This window comes from Pogona vitticeps, chromosome 9 (genome assembly GCF_051106095.1).
Source record: "Pogona vitticeps strain Pit_001003342236 chromosome 9, PviZW2.1, whole genome shotgun sequence".
In the NCBI taxonomy this organism is placed as follows: domain Eukaryota; kingdom Metazoa; phylum Chordata; class Lepidosauria; order Squamata; family Agamidae; genus Pogona; species Pogona vitticeps.
The window spans coordinates 9,682,297-9,702,638 of NC_135791.1; the positions used below are offsets into that span (position 1 = coordinate 9,682,297).

Sequence of the window (20,342 nt, forward strand, 5' to 3'; positions counted from 1 at the left end):
GAATGGTATCAACTCTGGATGTTGGACAAATAAGAATTGCTTTTTAAGATTGTAATTGGTTACCCATTTATATTTTAAATATTTTGTGAACTGCCTTGTGTCCCTTTTATTGGGAGAAAAGCAGCATATAAATAAAATTAAAGGCGGCATGGCAGGCCACAACACATTTGTGGTTCAAATGTTTGTAAAAGGAGTCCTAAAATTTTGTGTGGGAATTTCCCAAATGATCAGATTTGGTGATGCAGTGAGATTTGGAAAGGGTGCAAAAAGGAACCGTCACTGGTTAGCCTTCATCATGAGTATTGTGTCCAGTTCTGGACATGGCACTTCAAAAAGGATGTTAACAAATTGGAACAAGTTCAGAGGAGGGCAACAAGGATGATCAGGGGGCTGGAAAGCAAGCCTTATGAGGAAAGGCTGCAAAAACTGAGCATGTTTAGCCTTGGGAAAAGAAGACTGAGGGGAGATAGGATAGCATTCTTCAAATACTTGAAAGGCTGTCATTCAGAGGAGGGGCAGGATCTGTTCTCGATTATCCCAGAGTGCAAGACACACAGCAATGGGCTCAAGTTAAAAGAAGCCACATTTCAGTTGAATATCAGGAAAAACTTCCTAACTGTTAGAGCAGTACGGCAATGGAACCTTGAGAGGTGGTGAGTGCTTCAACACTGGAGACATCCAAGATAAATTTAGATTGCCACCTGGCAGATATCCTTTGATTTGTATTTCTGCATTGAGCAGGAAGTTGGACTCAATGACCTTATAGGCCCCTTCCAACTTCTATGGATCTATGATTCTATGATAATCCCTGAGACCTGGAGGTGAAATTTTTCCAATAATATTTCATTAAAGAATGAGCTGCCATTAACTTTGGGTTGCCCCCTTTTCTTATGTTTTTTGCTATGAACCAGATGTGTTTCTGCTCTTATATCCAGCAGTGAAGTATTGCAGCCCTCCAGATGTTCTTGTGTACAATTTACATCATGGCTGGCTACTGGCCATGGTTACTGGGGGTAAAGGGTACTGAAGGTGAGAAACATCTAGAGGGCCACATTTTCTTCAATTCTGCCTATTCATGACAAGGCTGCACTTCTTTTATACGCACCTTGAGCCACTTCAGATGATCCTTTCTGCTCTCCCAGATTGCAGTGGAAGCTGATGGAGAAGGAGCGTGAATTCCAGGGGCTTCTGCTGGAAGCGCTGCAGGCTGTAGAGAAGGATGCCTGGACAATAAGAAGCTCAAAGCCGAAACGTAAGGTCACTGGCTGCAGCAGGATTTGGGTAGAATCAGTGACTCAAGAGTCTCTCGTATACTAGGAATGTAAATTTTTGCTTATTGTATGCAGAAATGGGAAAAATTTTATAAATTTTCTCCCCACTAGGTAAAATTAGGAGAGTTTTTGTGTATTTTTCTGCACCAAAAAACCCCCCGTTGTATATTTTTACTGCAAACAAGCAATATTTTTTGGAGAAAATCTTATACTTTGTGCAAAACATTTTTGTGCAAAAGGACATGTTTTTGAATTTTTTTTTTTTGACAGAGGTTCCTGCTGCTGGAAAAAGTGACAGTCTTTTTGCTTCTCTATGGGAGCAAAGAAATCTCATAGCAGTGATCTATTGTTTTGATAGATGGGTGCCTCACTGGCTACTATTGTGCTCATGTTGGTGGTGATGTTATGCCTGGCAACAAGGAGTTGTGCTATGGAATTGCACAACTGGTAGCAGATCCCTGGTGCAAAACTCATTGCACCACGTGCCGGTGGTAAAGGAATAGCACCCACATCTTGGCACTAACACAGCTAGCACATGCACATTTTCAAGCTGTATGGTTGTAGATTTTGGCCCATGTGTCTCCTTAGTAGAGGACTAGAAAATTTGCTAGCATTTGTTATATCCTTACTGTCTCCTGAGCTGTCACCTGCAGTGATGCATTTGGACCTTGATAAGAGCAAATTTAAAAATTTGGCACCCAACCAGTCCAGATCCTATAGTGAAAAAAAGCTAAATTTTGTAACCTGATACAATTATACAGGTTTGTGTGTAGATGCTTTTACTTTATACAATTTTGGTTTGGCTACATGAGAAGAACTTAAATGGTAGCTTTAAAGCTCTGCCTCATTCTCTGGAAGTCAGTGTGTCGTGGCTAATTTCTCCTAAGAAGTTGTCATAGACTAGATTATACTTTTGTCTAGTTCAGTAACCTCTACACTGACTGGTAGGCCCCTTTTTCATCACCTGGGACCCAGTTCTTTCAAATGATAAAGGTTCAGCCTGCAAATTACCGTATTTTCCCTCCATAAGACGCACCTTTCCATAAGATGTACCAATTTTTTAGGAGAAGAAAACAGGAAAATATAATCTGTTTTCTTCGCTCCATAAGACGCACAGACTTTCCACCCACCTGTTTTGTGGGGGAAAAGTGTGTCTTATGGTGCGAAAAATACAGTATGTGCCCTACCATTGAGACATTGGGCAAAATCTTGTTGGTGCAGATATCCCAGTGTAATCTGGATCTGGGCACCAGAAACAATTAATTAAAGTGTCACAAGACAAGGTTGCTCTTGGCCTTCCTTGATGTGGAAAGGAACTGAAACAAAAGACATCTTGATGTGAATTTGTGAAGCATGAATTTCCACAAATTGCTCTTAACAGCAAGTGTAATAAGAAGGAAGCAACTGTGCTTTCTTTCACCTCATAGATGAATCCTGCGATGCTTGGATTTTGAGGTATCTTTCAACATTAAAAGCTTCCTGAAGCGAAAAAGCTGTGGAAGTGTCACTGTGTGTGGGTTTACGAGGCAGAAGCTAGTTTAATGTGGAACACTGAACGTCTTTCTTTCCTTCTGCTTCCCCAGAAGTCTTTACCCCCTCGACGCTTTGTGGGGAGAAAGAAGAAGACATGGTTGCAGATCCACCATTGACCAAATGGTTAGAAAAACTTGGAGCAGACAAAGATACAGTTGCCAAGGTGGGTGATTTTTGAAGGGGAGAAGCTATTTGCCTCGGCTCTTGCCTCCCGCCACAATTGCTAATTTGAAGAAGGTGGTTAGCAGAGAAAAACTCCTGCCTGCAAGCTGGCTCAAGTGCTTTGACTTAAGCAAGTGAAGACAAATGTTAAGCCCTCCGGATGTTGCTGGAATACAAGTTCCATCCATCCATCCATCCATCCAGTGGATGTGTCGGCATGTTCTGATGGGAGTTGTGGTCTAACAGCATCTGGAGGGCCAGCTGTTTTCTATCCTTGCTTTGAACAATGGCCCTGAAATGGAAGCAGCTGAACTTTATAAACATCCTCCCTTGAAAGATAACCCGATCCAAAGCAATATGGTCATTCTCATGTGGAGCTAAGGCTTCCAATGAGGTGTGACAGGATCCATGAGAGAGAACTCAGTAGGAATCACTGAGGCTAGCAAGATTTGGAGCATCTGCTTTCCGTTGCTAGGAGCAAGTCCAAATGAGGAGATAAATACTCCCAGCTACAGGCTTTGCTATCCACAGCAATGGTTAAATCATATTCCTCCAGATGTTGTCGGCCTATAGGGATTAAAGCCAACTGTGAGGTCATTGGGTAAAACAACTTCTGGAAGGTGGTGGCTTGCCTGACTCTGGGTGTGCTGTAAATAAGCACACACACCCCAAACTTAATAGGCTGCAAAAAGTTTGCAGCAGAGGCCTGTGTCCCAGACAGAGATTGGGAAAAGTTGCATTGGGGACTATAACTCCCAGAATCCCCAGCTCTTATACTGATTGGAGGATCCTAACAGCTGTAGTCCAGAAACCAGCTTCCAAGCGCCACTATATCTCCTCCTGTTGCATCTGTTTCTTTTTCTGAGTTGCATTTATGTCTGCTGTTTTTTTCTACCTTGAGCTGAAGACATAATACATGCTTTGTTTTTCACAACCACCTTGTAAGGTAGACTGATTGACATAAAACACTGAGTTTTATGACTCATTGGGGCTACAACCTAGATTCCCCAAGTCTGCATCAAATATTTTACCCATTACACCCACACTGGCTTTCCTTTCTGTGATGACGCACACTCCATCTACTCTGTGCGCCCACTCACTCGCTTACGTTGTTCTTCTTCATGGTCTCTGTGACTCACCCCTTAGGCATCTTTCTGACCCTGTGCAGAATGTTCTGGAATTTTCTATAGCTGAGTGTTAGCATTTGGGTGCAGCCTGCTCTCCCAATGCACACATCCTCACTGTTTTCCCTCCCTTTTCCCTCAGTTCCTTTTTGTCCTTTGCTGAGAGGGCAAAGTTCAGGAATCGCTCCAGTGGGAATCTCCTTTGTTGCAGTTTGAAAATATTTATTGTAGGTCTTTCCTTACACATTTAGGCTTCTGCCTTTTTCGGTTGCTCCAGAAGAAGATTTTGCTAAAACCCCTTCTGTTTCTAAGTCACTCTTACAAGTGTGTATATATTTTAGTGATGAACTGCACCCCTCAAATGGATCCAGAAATACCTTAATTGAGGTGCTTCTATATTCTTAACAATTAGTAGAGTTATTTATTTATTTATTTTTCGTCTTTGGCTTCTGATTTTGAGTCTGCTTTATGGGTCTACAATCCTTCAAGAATTGTGTGGCCCACAGAGCCAAAATCCTGATCTTACATGGACACTCCAAGTGTCTCCTTCATCTAAGGGAGTGCCATAACATGCAGGTCTTTAATGTTGGCAGTGTTTAACATTCATGCCCTGGGAACAGAGAGAGAGTGAATTTTATCTCAGAGCACCTCTGGCGGAAGGTTATATTCTCATCTGAATCCCTACAGAAAGTTCAGTCTTTATCTCTGAAATCTGTAGCAGTCTCTCATTTATCTTCAACACTGAATGAAGTGATGTCCACTTCAATTTCTGTGACCACCATTCCACCAGGCGAACCTTTGTTGATATAGCCATCTTTGGTACTGTCACTACTGAGATCACCATCAGAATGTGCTTCCTCAATATCCTCAAGCTGAACAAATCCTTCAATCCTAAAAGGGAAGAAAAAGCCAAAAAGGATTCGGCTATCTTAACTCACCAAAACACATTGCCAGCAATTACAATTCCTGATGAGTCCATCACTAAAAGTCATGATACATCAGACTCACACACTCAGTGTGTTCTCATGCAGTTAAAGATACAAAGATATAAAGGGGACTGGCCAGTTCATTTATACCTCTTTATATCCACTTTATCCCCATGTTAATCCACCTCTGCCGTCAAGTCAGAACTGATTTATAGCGACCGTAATATGGTTTTCAAAGTAACTGAGATATTTAGAGTGGCTTTACCAGGTCCCCTCTCCCCTTGTGAGTTTCCATGGCAGAGCTGGGGACTCCAACCCAGGTGTCCTGAGTCTTAATTAGAGATGGGCACAAATTTTAAAATGAATTGCAAAATTCATCAGGATTACTAATTCATCGAATTATATTTGTACAAATAAGTACCCCGCAATGAATACGAATCAATTTTTGCAGTGTTTGATTCATTTATTTGTTAGGCTATAACGTGGTACCCCAGGCACCTAGAGACACCAAAATTGCAGAGAAGCTCTCCTCTACAATACATTCAAGATTGGTGAAGATTGGGTTTTGAATGTCCAAGTTATACACCTACAAAGAGCCCCCTCCAGGCACCCAGAGACTCCAAAATCACAGAGATACTTCTACTGAATCTCCTCTACAATCCCTCCAGGTTTGGTGAAGATTGGGTTTCCCCAAGCCAACTGCTAAAGGACACTTTCCTGGGGGACCCACTTTGTGGGTGTGTAACTCAGAGGTCCAAAACCCAATCTTCAAGGGATTGTAAAGGAGAGTAGGTGGAAGCTTCTGAGTGATGTTGGTGTCCCTAGATGCCTGGGGGGGGACTCTCCTGGGTAGGCGCTCTTTGTGGGTGTATAACTCAGATAACCGACACCCAAACTTGCAGGGCTTCTGGAGGAGCATCAAGGGAAGCTTCTCTGCAATTTTGGTGTATCTATGTGCCTGGAGGAGAGGCAGTTTTATATGGTTTTAAAGTAAAAAAATGAATTGATCTCCTGTGCTTGGGACTATACGTCCCCATACCACATTACTATGGAGAACATGTTTCCAATAAACCCTGGTATCATCAGTTGTGAACACATGAAGACTACAACTCCTACCATAGAAGACAGTTGCCTTCACATGGACATCCCATGATAGGTTCACAACATGATAGGTTTTAACACAATTCTTATAGACTACATTTGCAACACAAAGGATGGTTATCAGTTACATCATCTCAGCAACTGATATCAGCACCTTCAACAAGAGTTACAGTTGTGTCAGTTACAACTACAGCTGCATCAGTTGCATGTGAGACCTTGACTTAGGCACTGCTGTTTTGCAGGCTCCTAGCTCTGGGGCATCATCCTGGGTACTGTTGCCCAATCGTTGACTTTACAGTTAGTCTCTGTGTTACAGATGCCAGTGCCAAGGACAGTGGTTTACATGTGGTTCTAGATCTTTGTGGTGTGAGTCCCTATGTAACTACAAAGAAATGTTGTGCGGTTTCAGTTGAAACGGTCCTTCTCTGTCTGAGGTGGCTGTATTTCCACAGACCTGCAAGGTAGAAGGGAAGGAAAAGGAGGAAGAGAATCTGTCTCTATTCCTCCCTAAGTGGGGGGAAGGCTTCCCTCTTCCCATCTCTCTTATGGCCTTAGCAGACTTCCTGTTCCCCTAAAAGCTCCAGATCAAAGGGCCTCAACAGTCCTTACTACTATATTGGCAAGGTAGACTAAAAATTTTACCACCACATTGCAAGTTATTGGGGAGAAGAACCACAGCTGAGGTTTGACAGTAATGGGCCATCATGTCCCTTCCAGCTTTTGGTGATCCTAATAAGGCTTTGGAGCTTGTGTGGGATATTCAAGAAGTGGTTTGCCTTTGCTCCTCCTCAGTAAGTTTCCATCGCCATGCAAGGAGGGATGTGAACCCAAGTCCCCTCGGTCCTCATCCAGCACTCTGTCTCTTATACCATACTGATTCATGTACTATGCTTTTTAAGGGATGTAAACGTTCAAAGATGGTTTACCATTGCCATCCCCAGTAGGTTTTCCTGTGAAGGCCTGATTTGAATGGAGGTCTCCTGAGTCCTAATCCGACCCTTCATTACATCACACTAGCTCTTAGACCCAGTTTACCCAGATGATATAGGGTTGATGTCTGGGTAGACTGGTGCAGTTTGCAGGCTTTTGGATTTGGCCATTTATCCGGGAAGAAAGCTCCACCGCACATAGTTGGCCCTTTCCATTCATACCTCACCAGGGAGCTCAAAACGGTGTGCATAACTCTCCCCTCTTCATTTTGTCTTCACAGCAACCTCTGAGGTAGGTCAGGTTAAGAGAGAATGACTGAGCCAAGGTCATGCAGTGAGTTTTGTGGCTTAGGTGGAGATGGCCGCACTTTAGGTGGCTAGTGTGGGAAACGTAGTGCCTGGTGCTGAACAAAACTAAACAGGCCTATTGTCTGTTGGGCTCTCTTACGATCTCAGCCTTAGTTCCCCACTAGAGCCTCAGAGTCTGGGGACAGTGTAGACCTCAGCACCTTGTTAGGTGCCAAGGCTTAGAGGTGAAGCAGAGAATCAGCGATGCATATTGTTTGATCCAGGCTCGAGTCGCTGTGTTCTTGTGTCATACACACTTGTGTCATACACACTACAACAGCATCACTACCGGATGCAAATGTACATTTGCAAAGTAGAGAAATTTGCAGTATGAGTCATATCTCTATAGGAGTTTTAAGAATTATACATCCAAAGTCTGTAGTATTTCTTGAACATTAAACACTTTAGAAGTTTTGTTTGATGTGACCATTCACTGAATGTGACCCAATTTTTCAGATGCATGTGATGAAATGGGGTGTACATGTATTCTGGGAAAGATAACTAAATGAAACCAGTCATTTTTGAGATGCTACACAACTCTTGGCTGTTTTGCATATCTCTTTTTGCACACAAACATGGCTGCCCCCTTAGAGTCTGCTTCCGTGCGGTGTGTGCTCTTGTTCAGCAGGATAAGGATGTTGTGCCTTAAAATGGGCTGCACTGCAGGAAAGCTTAGTTTTTTTAGCTGTTAAGGTCCCCCAAGATTCCTGTTGTTTTCATTGCAACAGCATAATGTAGCTTCCCTTTAGAAACTGGTAGAACAGAAAAGAGGCTTCCTGTGCATTGTTGGTTTTGTTTACTGAAGGCAGAACTGGGCAGGCTTCAAGTTTGCAGAATCTGATTTCTCTTTCTTTCCACCTTATCTTCCTTCCCCCGCCTCCCCTCCCTCCCTAGATCCTGGTTCCTCCTTCTGCTCTCTTAACCATTGCCTCACACTGGCTTCTTCCTACAGTTAAGGGGCACATTTCTCGGGACTATCCTGCTGGGAGTGCTGATAGCAAGGCAGGGTTGAAGCCAAGGATGGCTGCGACCACCCCTTCTCTTCTTTCCTGCCCTCCCTTCCTCTCTCTCCCTTCCCTGGAGCAAGTTGCTGGGAATAGGTTCTTTTTGTCAGACATCTGAAAGGATTGCTGGCAGAGAGCTTTTGCAATTAGGGTAAAGGACCGAAGTTGCCTACCTCAAGGAAGGGGTTTGCAAATTGGAAGATCGCTATCTAGTCTACATGCTGTACTCAAGAGTGGCCATAACAACTCTGGCCCTCCAGGCATTCTGGGAATGCAGCTCCCCAAATATTCCACTTTTAGCTCTGCTGGCCAGGGCTGATCTCCTTCTCTGCTGTAGAGGGATCAGTGCAACTGGAGCGGAGAAGCACATAACGATTGGAACTTGGCTGTTGCTCCCTCTGTCCCTCCTTTGAACACATTTGGACACATTTTTGGTGATGCTGGCATGGTTGGGTTCAGGGAATCATTCATGCCCGAGCATCCCTTTGACTGTCTTTGCAGATAATGGAGTAATATTTACAATTTTTCTCTAGATACAAAATCAGTGTAAGTGTTACCGGTTGCATATTGAGTTCTCTGACTTGGTGTGCAAGCAATAATTTCTCTGGTGATTTCTTAACTTGGGGCTTTTGGCTTCCAGACGTTGTTCCATTTGCGAAGCTACACAAAAGGATTCTGGCTATTATATTCATCCCCTGTCCTTCCTCAAAGGAGCTGAAAGTGGTGCACAGAGGTCTCCTCCACTGTATTTCTTTGTTTGAACGTGTATGTTGTTTGATCCGGGTAAGCAACCCAACAAAGTGGCTAGTCTGAGAGACAATGTCCAGGTGATCCAGTGAATGTCAAGGCCAAGTGGGCCATGAACCTGAGTCTTCTGAACAAATGGAGTAAATTTTACATTTATATTTTCATAATGCTTTTTGAAGAGGGCCATGCTGCCAACAATGTGCCATGTAAATTGTTGGTGGATGGCATTACATTCTCTCTCTCTCTTTTTTTAAAGATTTCATGTTCTAAATGAACCTAAAAGAAAATATCATTTTATTTTAAATAGCAATGATGTGGTTTTAAAATCAAATCAAATCTGGTTGTCTCTCTAAAAAGCACATGATCTGGTGACACCTAAAAAGTTAGCAGTCTTGTCATATTTCAGTTTTTGTAACATCCAGCCCACTAGCCCAACCAAATTAGGAATCATTGAGGACTGTGTTTGCTTTGTCTGATATTAAAGGTCAGAGCTAAAGGGACTCGGAATCTTTCACTGGGAGCAAAGCAGAATACCATCAGCAGTAACAGCAGCAGCAACATAAGTATACCAGAGAGATTAAAGGGTGTGCATGTTTCTCCACCTGTACATGCTACACTCCCTCATGCCTTTGCCTCACCATTTCAGTGGCCAAAATCCTGTTGGACAAATGCACGCACATAACGTGAGTTTGCACCCAAGCTAGAAGTCCTGTCCTTGAAGTACTTCCATTGTGCAATTCATCATGCTGAAGGCATGCAACCGAACGTGCAGTTGCATAGCATAATTCCTTGTTGCCTGGCATGAACACCCAGCACATTTACATCATCATACGTTTATGTTATACTGGCCAAAACAGGATTTTGCCCATAAACTCAACCTGCCCTTCAAAGTCTCTTGGCACAGAGGGACTGCAGACGCATCCCTGCTGTTCTTGGTTCTGTCCCCGCTCCATCCCACAGCCACAGTACGGATCAGGCAGTCGTCATATAATCAAATCCTTCTAAAAAAAATCTCCAGTTTGAGAATGTGTGAGATGACTTGGATCCATGATTCAAAAGGCAAGGACACTGCTTTGCAATATCACGCCTGCCTTGCCAGGAGGGGAAAAAAGATGCCAAGTGTTACAAGGCAAAGGCTAACCTGAATATTGACAGCACTGATGTCAGCAGTCAAGGTGCAGGACTAAATGTGCAGCTCCTGCCAAGACACTAATGCTCAGCTATGGAAGATTCGGGAACACAAGTGTGAGTTCACAGATTACCATGAAAAGAACCAGTTACTGGCAAGCAGCCTCTAACAGATGATTGGTTAAATACTAGTCTGTCGTTACCTACATTTACACAGACTATTATTGCTCACCTATCCTTTAAAGTGGCTTTAAATTACTCCATGTCACCAAGTCTCAATATAGCTGATAAAGGGGACTAAATACTATACACTGGTGGACTGTAAGATCCTTCTTACTCCTTGCCTGGTCAATGCTTTCTGTAGCCCAGTTTCAGTGTTCAGTAGGTGTCCCTTCAGAAGGCCCTGCTGGACTGCTACTCCCATCTACCCTTGCCAGCATAGGTGCGCATAAGGGGTGATGGGAATGGTCACCTAACATCATCTAGACCAGGCTTGTCCAACCCGCGACCCGAGGGCCGCATGCAGCCCAGGTCAGCTCGTAATGCAGCCCAGTGCAATTTTTTATTTTTAAAGAAATTCCAAAGTTTCAAGTTACACTACCAGCACTTGCAGCCGGAATGTGGCCGGGGCATTTCACAACAGTAGAGGGGGAAAGAGGGAAGGAAGGAAGGAGTGGGAGGGGAGGGGACAGAGGGGCTGCGTGACTGCATTGCGCCATCCCCGTCAATAGGTGGACCCCCTCCCGGCCCCATAAAGCCACTGGAGTTGAAGCTGGCAGTCTCTGCTGTCTGAGATCGCAGCTGCCGGCAAGCACGCTTGGAGCGGGGCTGCGGAGGATGGCTAGGGCTGCCTCCCCATGTGGCCCAAACCAAATTTTCATCTTCTAATGTGGCCCAGGGAAGGTGAAAAGTTGGACACCCCTGCCCTAGACAGCCAGGCTTTGCCTGTTCTTGCAGACTTTTCCAACTAGGTGCCCTCTGGGCAAGTTAAAAATACACACACAGCCCGTTATCTGCAACAAGGATCATCTATGACCACAGTGGTTGAAAACAAGGGAACACAGGCTCCCAAGATACATGGAGGGTCCTTCTTTGAGGAGAGATGGATTACCTCCAAAGCAGGTCTTGCCAGCAACTCTGTAGATCTCTTAGCGTTTCCAGCCATGAAGACAACAAAGATCCTTCCATGTAGCCACAATAAAAGCATCTCATTTTTTTCCCTCAGCTCTTACATCATGGCTTCACTCTGCCTGTCCTGCTGAACTGTGCTACGGCTGATGACCTCCGGTACACATGTATCAGGTAGGCTTCTCCTTGCTCTCTCATCCCGTTTCACATTTGACTCCATATGCCATTGTCACATCTAACCAGGAATTGGAGAACTGGGTTATTCCAGAGCTAGGGAGCCTGTGGCCTTCCAGATGTTATTGGGCTGTAGCTCCCTCAGCCATAGTAGCCAGCAGCAGTGACTAATGAGTTGCAGTTTAACAATGTCTAGATGATCACTAGCTTCTGAGCTCTGGTTTATTGTGCGATATATTTTCTCTTGTAGTTATTACAGAAAAGTTTAATGAAACTTCCATAGCAGAAGGCAGTTTATATGGATACCAGGAGAAAGAGATCTGCTTTGCTCCCCCGCAGCAGCCAAACCACCACTCTTAGACCAAAGGCTGCTTTACAACAAATCAATTCTGTTTAACCAACAATGGGTAATTTTAGGCTCTTTGGTTTTGGCCCATAGTTGCCACCAGCCTCACTGATGGTGGCCAGTGAAAAGAATGTGGGAGCTGTAGTCCAAAGCATAGCTTGGGACCTTCTGGAAATGGGGATCATATATTTTAAATGCGTTGTTACTGAAACATTGCTCTGCAAACAGACATCTCATATACCTGACATATAATCTCTTCTCAAGGGCTCATTTTTTCATTTGCACGGATGGCTAGAGGAAGATGCCTTGAACTAGCTTATCTGTGTCAGCTCCACTGAGCAGCACCACGTGGCCAGCATCCCAGGCAGGTTTGCTTCCTTGCCCTAACTGAAGGTGCTGGGAACTGAACTTGGAACCCTTCCTACTTGCAAATTGTGGGTCCCACCCAAGGAGGCTTAGCTCCTTAATCTCAGAAGGATCCCTGTTTGATCCAGAGAGACAGTTGGGATGCTCCCTGAGTCCTCCCCAAATTTAAGCAAACTACCAATCTAACTTATGGACTCTCACAACCTAAAGGAGAAGCCCAAACATACCCACTCCAAGAGGAACCAGCCATTGTTGCCTCTTAACATTAAAAAAAGGAGCCATTCAAGACACACAGTTTATGGGTTATGAGAATTACAGTGACTGGTGCAGCTTTTTAAGCAGAACCCAAAGAAACTATTACTTCTGGTTTTACTGGAAGTTCTGAATGCTCCAGTGTCTTGGAAGGTTGTCCACATAGCTGTGTCTACCACTGGCATACTTAATCGGAACACTGCAAGTCCCAGCATAGGTGCAACATAAACTCAAGGCTGACTTTTGTCTTTCTTCTTTTTGCAGAGGAGGGATGGTGTGCCGCATCTGGAGAGCCATCTTAGAACACCGGCATCAGCCGTTAAAAGATGATGCTAACCGAGAGCAAGAAACCAAGGAAAACTCTGGATCTGTTTGAGAGGCTACAGACTCTGTGGCATACAGAAAGAACTTTGCTGCTGGGCAGTAAAGGAGGACAGACAAAACCGCAGGATTCCAGGCTTGTCTGTCCACACAATGAACTAATATGAATTTTCTTTACCAGCTTTCCTCGGTGTTGGAAACGTTTTGGGAAGGCAATTTGTTCTAGCCCCACTGGGCAAAATAAGGTGATGAGGAAAACGTCACAGACCCAAGTTTCTGCAGAAGTCTCTCTATGCAGATTGGCGGAGGACGCCTGCTCTCTTTATCACCGTTGAATTTGGAGAGGAACGAACACACTTGTTTCTTTCCATGGCCTGGATTTTAATAGGATTTTCAGTTTGACCTTGCGAGTACCCTAGAGAAGGGAAACTTCAAGAGATTCTTGCTGAATTGTTACCATTAACTAATGAAGTGTATTCCACAATGTTGGAAACGACTCCACGCAACCTGTGACAGATAACTCAAGAGACCGCAATGCTAGGCTCAGCAGCAAGCATTGATGGGAAACACCTGTCCTGCTGAACAGCCAAAAAAACAAAACAGAAAGACTTTACCAAGGGGTCTGTTTGGGTTTCTTTGTATTGAAAGAAGGCTGGAGATGTGAGGGAGGCATAATGGGGTTAACGAAACAGTTGAGTAAGCTCAGTGTCGATAGTGTGCGAGAAAGACTATAAGGAGGGTGGGGAAGGCTTAAGATAGCATGTGTGGTTATTATTGGTGGGCAAACTCCTCTGTGCAGATCTATGTCTCCCAACGCAAGTCCTGCATAAAAATATGCCACTGATGGGGGTCTTGCTTACTTCATGCTTTCAGCCAATGTTCCTGGTATGGGGTAGCAAGATTCTGTTCAGGTGGATGTGTTTCTGGAGTTTCAAGACACTCAGGAAACTTTGCCGGGGTGGCCCCTTCAGTGTTGCTGTAATGGGATTCTGGAGGACAAGGGGGAATTCTCAGTTCATGTCCATCCTGTCCTCCTAGATCATCATTTTGCCACTGCCCCACCAAGTGCGGATGTCCTAGTCAAGACTGGCCAAATTACGGTGGGATTAAGTCCTAGGGGTCAAGTTGGTCCTCAGAGGAAGTCCAGCTTCCACCCACTGCTGAGGCTGCTTGAAGACCATCTCCCAGGTATGGCACTCCTCCTCGGTTGAATCCATCCAGGGGACCGGCAGGCCATAGCTTTTCCCTGTGTAAAAATCAGAGGTTCTAATAAGTCCCCAAACTATAACTGTCCTCCTTCATATACTAAACAGATTTTTTTTTCACCAGCGTTCCAATTTGTATTGAACAGATGTGGAACCTCCAGTCTAAATTAGGAACCAAAGCATATAAAGAAACAGAGTTTGATCAAACTCTGGGAAACTTGCTCCCTCCAGCTGATGTTGCATCAGGCTCGGCCTGATCATATGAGGGAGGACTGAAAGAACTGGGCATGTTTAGCTTTGAGAAAAGAAGAATGACAGGAGATAGGATAGCATTTTTCAAATACTTGAAAGGCTATCATTCCGAGGAGGGGCAGGATCTGTTCTCGATTATCCCAGAGTGCAGGACATGCAACAATGGGCTAAAGTTACAGGAAGCTAGATTTTTGTTGAATATCAGGAAGAAGCAGTACAGCAATGGAATCAATTACCTTGAGAGGTGGTGAGTGCTCCAACACTGAAGGCATTCAAGATAAATTTAGACAACCACCTGGCAGATATCCTTTGATTTGTATATCTGCATTAAGCAATGGGTTGGACTTGATGGCCTTATAGGCCCTGTCCAACATTATGATTCTATGATTTTCCCCTTCTAGAACTGCTGTTTTGCTGGAAATCACAGGTCTGGGAGCTGCAGGAAAGTGGTTATATTTCATTTCCCTACCAACCATCACCCCAGTCTGGCGAGTGTTTCTGGCAGCTAATTTTTGCAAAGGAGAAAGAGTCCTGAGGGTGCAGCCATGAAATAAGGAAGGTTAATGACATTAAAGCACCACAACTCTACCCCACATGTAACGGTTTCTTGCTACCATGAAAGCTGAGTCCTTCTCTTCCTGTTACTACAGTGAACCCTCTACTTACGGAATTTATCCGTATTGGAACGGTGGCTGCAGGTCGAAAAGTATGTAGGTCGAGTCTCCATTGACCTACAAGGCATTGAAAACCGATTAATCCCATAACCGGCCGTTTTTGTTCCATTTTTGTTCCATTTTGGGTTTTTTTCTGGTCTGTAGATCGATTCTCCGGCTGCAAGTCAAACTTAAATTTTGCAGCCAGAGAAGTCGGTAACTCAAAAAGTCTGTAAGTCGAGGGTCCACTGTACACATACCACACCACATGCAAGCTTAACAACCGCCTATTCATAGGCATGTTTGCTTAGAAACATTGTTCTGTTTACTCCCCAATTACATATGCAACCTTAAAGTTTCAGATAATTCCATCATGTTCAAAATAAAACATACTCATGAGCCTTTTTAATGCAAATGAGCACACCTTGCATTCCTTTCTGTTGTTACACACTTCTTCTGAATGCCATACCCGGCTAAACTTTGTCCCCACAAAGCCATTCTCTGGGCCAAGCCCACCCAGTGCCTCTCTCACCTGTGCCCAGGCTCAGCCGGATGCCTCCCAGCTGCTGCTTGGAAAATGCCTGGTGGTCCCAAATGGTGAACTCAGCGCAGGCCTCAGCCAGGTCTTTGGCCTGGAAGCCATCGTAGACCATGGTGTGGTTGAAAGTGGGGCTGAGGCTCTTTTTGACAATGCGGGTCCTCTGGCGGCTTGCCTTGCTGTCATCTGGAAGGATGTAGCTGAAATGAGGAGGCTCTGGTGAGGATGGCAAAGATTTCAAGAAGCCTCTGCCCTGAACTAGGCTGAGGCACGATGGTGCCTCTCCTTCCCATGGAGGAAGTCTTTCCTGATGACTGCAGAATTTGCCTCTCCCCAGAGGGAAACAGAACTTCCGCCATTCACACTGATAAAGCACCCCAGCTTCTTGGTGAATTTTTACTTCTAGACACCAACACAGTGCAAAGCACATTGAGCTAGATACAGAGAGTCATGCTTAGAGTAGGCACTGAAATTTAAGTTAGTCACAGTAAGCATAAATACAATTGATTTTGCTGTATTTACTGACTGAACCCCGTTAATGATAGGAGGGTCTATTATGTCACAACCAAGTCATCAGAAATTAGATTCATGGAACTCCCACATCATTTTTAGTCAGACTCTCATTCTAAGAAAACTACTTTGGTGCAAACAACAACAAAGAAGGACCAAGGAAAACAAGATGGCGGAGAGATCAGTAGTATATTGATTGGAGAGGGTGGACGAAGGAGCTGAATGAGCCTCCGTGTAAACAAAGAGACTCCCTGCAGACAGAAAATTAGCACAGCAAGGGCGGACAAAGCAACTCATCACAACTCTTTGCCCAGTGGATTAACTTTCTGCTGGGAAGAAGTCTGTTTTTTCTGTACTCGTACGTACATCAAGCTGTACTTTATTTATGGTTACACTTACACTGCACCATTCCTCCGATGAACTCCACATATACCGTAGGTCTCCTCAGTCTTTTATCCTCACAATAGCCCTGTGAGGTAGGTCCGACTGAAAGACTGCCAGAAGGTCACACCGATGAGTTTCACCCAAATGGCCCAGTGGGAAATTGCCCCTCAATCTCTTACTCTAGCCCTATACTCTAACCCGTACACCACACTGCCCTTTGCATTTGTATCACCCTTTTCCCCTCCTCATAGCTGAGCCAGCCCAGACCCTTCACACTAGCATAGAACTAAGTACATAGTGATGCTTACCACTGCACAAAAGAATCTGCTGTGCTGCCTCGCCGGGGAACGATCTGTGCGTCTTTCACCCAGATGTGGAGCTCCCCAGTGGGAGGAAGCCCTTTCTCTGAAATAAAGACATGCTGATGAAAGTGATTTTGATCAACAGCTGCTTTTGTCCCAAGAGACTCTGGACAGACTTTTATACGCAACTCTCCTCTCACCGCACTCTGCTCCTTGATGCAAGAATCTCCCATTAATGGCCAGACTTGAAGTTTGGACACGTTTTTGTTTTTTGGAATATATTGCTTTTGTGGGGCAGAATCTATGCTGGACAAAGGCTTCTGTGAGGTCCAGTCCAAAAAAGGCCTTTTTTTTCAAATTCAGCTGCTTCAACCCAAACCAAAGTTAAGTAGTGCTGATGGGTGGGCAATCTCTGGCATTTCAGAAGTTGGACAGCAAATTCCAGCATCCCTCACCATTGGCTAAGTTGACTCAAGCTGATGACAGTTACAGGCCATCGCCACCCAGAGGGCTGAAAGAGCTCTGCCACATCAGCTCAAAGCCCTACCTAACCTAGAGTTCTGTTCCCCACAGTGGTCAGTGAGAGGCCTCTAAGGGAGCCCACAAGCAGGACACAGCCACACGCGTGCCCTCTCTCTTATGTCCCCGCTGGAACCAATATGAGGACACATGCTGCCCCCTCAAGGGCATCTGGCCCTCCAAAGGTTTGGCTTGCAACATCTCATCATTATTGCATCAGTGCCAATAATATGCTCAACTGGCTATGCTTCTTAGGGCTAATGGAACTTGATGTCCAACAACAGCAACATGACCACAAGTGAGCCCCATAATTTAAGGCTTAAAAAAAATCTGTCTCATGCAAATCCATCCAGCAGCCAAAATCATTATCCATGGCCTTTCAGCTTATGCAATGACTAGACTACTTTATTTGCTTCATAATCTATCTATCTATCTATCTATCTATCTATCTATCTATCTATCTATCTATCTATCTATCTATCTATCTATCTGTCTGTCTGTCTGTCTGTCTGTCTGTCTGTCTGTCTGTCTGTCTGTCTGTCTGTCTATCTATCTAATCTATCTATCTATCTAATCTATCTATCTATCTATCTATCTATCTATTTTATACCCCGCCTATCTGGTCGGTGAGGACCACTCTAGGCGGCTGGGTTACCAGTAAGATGACCTATTCCCAGGCTGCACTCCAATGCTGGAATTTCCTCTTGGGGGAGATCTGCTTGACAGCTTCATTATTGTCCCTTAGTCACCAGGTCAAGTCCACCTGCCAGAATCTCACAGCTGCATAAGAGCAGTTGCTCAAGAACTGATCTGTTGGAAAGACCTGTCTTCTCTTGACTATAAACGAATTGTGGGCAAATAAATTACTCCGTCTGTAATAATTTTTGCACTAAACATGGAATGGCCCTGGGGCACAAAGACAAGGAAAGAAGGATGGAGGGATGATTGTTCTTTCACTATTGGGGGTCCTCCAGGAGTTGTGTTTTTTGCATGGGGGCAGTCACATCTGCATCCTTGAGTATCGAAATTAGAAGTTAACAGCCAGTAACTTAGTTGCTTCTCATTTTCTAAAGCCAGCACACTGTAATGGGGAGAAAAACTAATAGGACCTAGAGTGCCATCAGTCTCACCTTCTGATCCAGCAGGGATGAACTTTATGGCCAGGTTGAGCTTGCCCCGGCTGGACAGACTATCAGGAGCAAGCAGCATCTGAGGAAACGGAAAGGTGAAATGGGTCAAAGGAAGGTCAGCAACACAGCTAAACACAGAAGTCTATTCAGAGTACTTTGCAAATAACAAAGCATAGTATGCATGAAACGATCAGGTTGTATGAGACGATGAATACGTTCTTTAAACAGAAAGAAAAAGATACACCCTTTTATTCAGCTAGAATTCTAGGAGGAGGACTATAGAACTGCTTGTCAAGGACTAAGGATAAGACTCCCACCTCACTCCTTAACAGGGCAGGGTCTGTCATTTAACGGCAGAGTGTGTGGTTTGCATGCAAAAAGCCCCATGTTTGAGCCTCGGATTATTTAGACAAAAGGAGCAAGTAGGAGATGGAAAATACCTACTTCTATCTCACATCCTGGAGAGGGATAGGCAGCCAGAAGAAAGAATGTTAGCAAAGTCTCTGAGGAAGGAATTCCATTTCCAAAACATATGGGGTGCAATAAAAGATGTAGCCACTCTGGCTCATTTCTGGGGTTTAGAGGAAGGGAAGCAGGACTGACCAAGCAGAAGTCTCGGTGAGTGCACATTCTCTTTCCTCTTGTGGCTAATGTGCCAGGAACACATTTCAAAATGCAGAAGAGGAAGCAGAACACAAGGGAGAAAAGGGTGCAACAGTTTGGGCAACATTCCTCCAGTTTCAGTTGCACCACAACGGCAGGTCCTTGATGGGATAGGAGAGCAGCTGCTTGACTTCAAGGATCACCTGTTCTGAACTCAGCTCCCAATGAAACACTTCAAGGAAATGTTCTTAAGACACTTTTGCACGGTGGAGACGATTCGTGCAGCAAAAAGGAGACAAGCTTTGCTCACAGCACATTTTCATTGTGTTTCCTGCAAGTGTGTAGCAATATTATAGTGGAGTCAGGGTTTGCAAAGCTGAAGTCCCAGCCCTTCTGATATGTAGCCCCAGTAACATCATCTGCCATTCCCACGCAGGCTTCCCTGTTCCCTCAAAGTTTAGCTGCAGACCTAATAAACAAACAGAGGGAAGCAGGGAAGAAATAGTAGATTTTTTTTCCTGCAAGGATATATTATTATGATCCATCTCTTTTGCAAGGACGAATATTTTGGAGTGGCTTGGTCCTGAATAGAGAAGCAGAATTACAAAACTCACCAAGACCTGCTCCTGGCGAAGACACTAAGAACTTGTTGTGGGTTTTTTGGGCTCTTTGGCCGTGTTCTGAAGGTTGTTCTTCCTGACATTATGCCAGTCTCTGTGGCCGGCACCTTCAGAGGAACAGGAGTAGGAAACTCTGTCCATGCTCTCTAGCCTTCAAAAATATACTAAGAACTTTTTTGTAATGATCGATCCAGCTGCCTGCATTTCTGGACTCTCCTCTGGAATGTGGCTCATAATGAGCACCTACACTTCAAAAATTGTCACTACATGGAGAGTATTATGAAGCAATATTTTCAGAGATGGGATGGAGACTACTGGAGAGTCTATATAGTTGCCTGACCCAAGCAAAAAAGAAAGGGTAGAGAGAAAGAAGTATTTGTAATTAAATACTCACCCTAGGCTGGAGATTAAACCACTGAGGACTTGTGTTGCTCCAGTCCCAGGTATTCAACGTAACCTCGACTTCTCCCATGAAGAGATTTCGGCCCAAGGCGTCATGATGCCAGACAGAAAGGTTCAAAATTCGGCCCTGAAGATTAGCCTTCTCAATCTTGTACTGCATGCAAGTGGCAGAGAAGGGCAGGAAAGTGGAAGAGCAGAAATGAGAGGGGGGGGTGAAGAAAAATGGGAACAAGGCAATAAATAGTTCAGTATGTAATCAAGCAAATTCCAAGATCCAGCAGTACAACTGGAGCACTTTTTTTAACCCTCAAGCTTCAGTGCACTACTTCCAACGTGACTGTGGAACTCTTTCTCATGAAGGAGC

General features: G+C 44.5%; 2 protein-coding genes across 5 annotated transcripts in view; one reads left to right on the forward strand and one right to left on the reverse strand.

Moving 5' to 3' along the window:
* Window positions 1–15,385, forward strand: part of MAP3K6 (mitogen-activated protein kinase kinase kinase 6) — a 72,978-nt gene extending 57,593 nt beyond the window's left edge. For 2 of the 3 annotated variants that reach the window (XM_072980199.2, XM_072980200.2), the window contains 4 exons: window positions 1,143–1,252; window positions 2,855–2,967; window positions 11,499–11,575; window positions 12,804–15,385. In XM_072980199.2, coding sequence (XP_072836300.2) covers window positions 1,143–1,252; window positions 2,855–2,967; window positions 11,499–11,575; window positions 12,804–12,915 — 412 coding nt within the window. In that variant the 3' untranslated portion in view covers window positions 12,916–15,385. The remainder of the gene's footprint in view (window positions 1–1,142; window positions 1,253–2,854; window positions 2,968–11,498; window positions 11,576–12,803) is intronic. The other variant, XM_078379993.1, reaches the window with a different exon arrangement.
* SYTL1 (synaptotagmin like 1) overlaps window positions 12,569–20,342 on the reverse strand; it is a 42,335-nt gene continuing 34,561 nt past the window's right edge. For both annotated transcript variants that reach the window (XM_020810692.3, XM_078379994.1), the window contains 5 exons: window positions 19,971–20,132; window positions 18,354–18,432; window positions 16,711–16,807; window positions 15,503–15,708; window positions 12,569–14,106 (listed from right to left, as the gene is read on the reverse strand). In XM_020810692.3, the coding sequence (XP_020666351.3) occupies window positions 13,967–14,106; window positions 15,503–15,708; window positions 16,711–16,807; window positions 18,354–18,432; window positions 19,971–20,132 (684 nt within the window). In that variant the 3' untranslated portion in view covers window positions 12,569–13,966. The remainder of the gene's footprint in view (window positions 14,107–15,502; window positions 15,709–16,710; window positions 16,808–18,353; window positions 18,433–19,970; window positions 20,133–20,342) is intronic.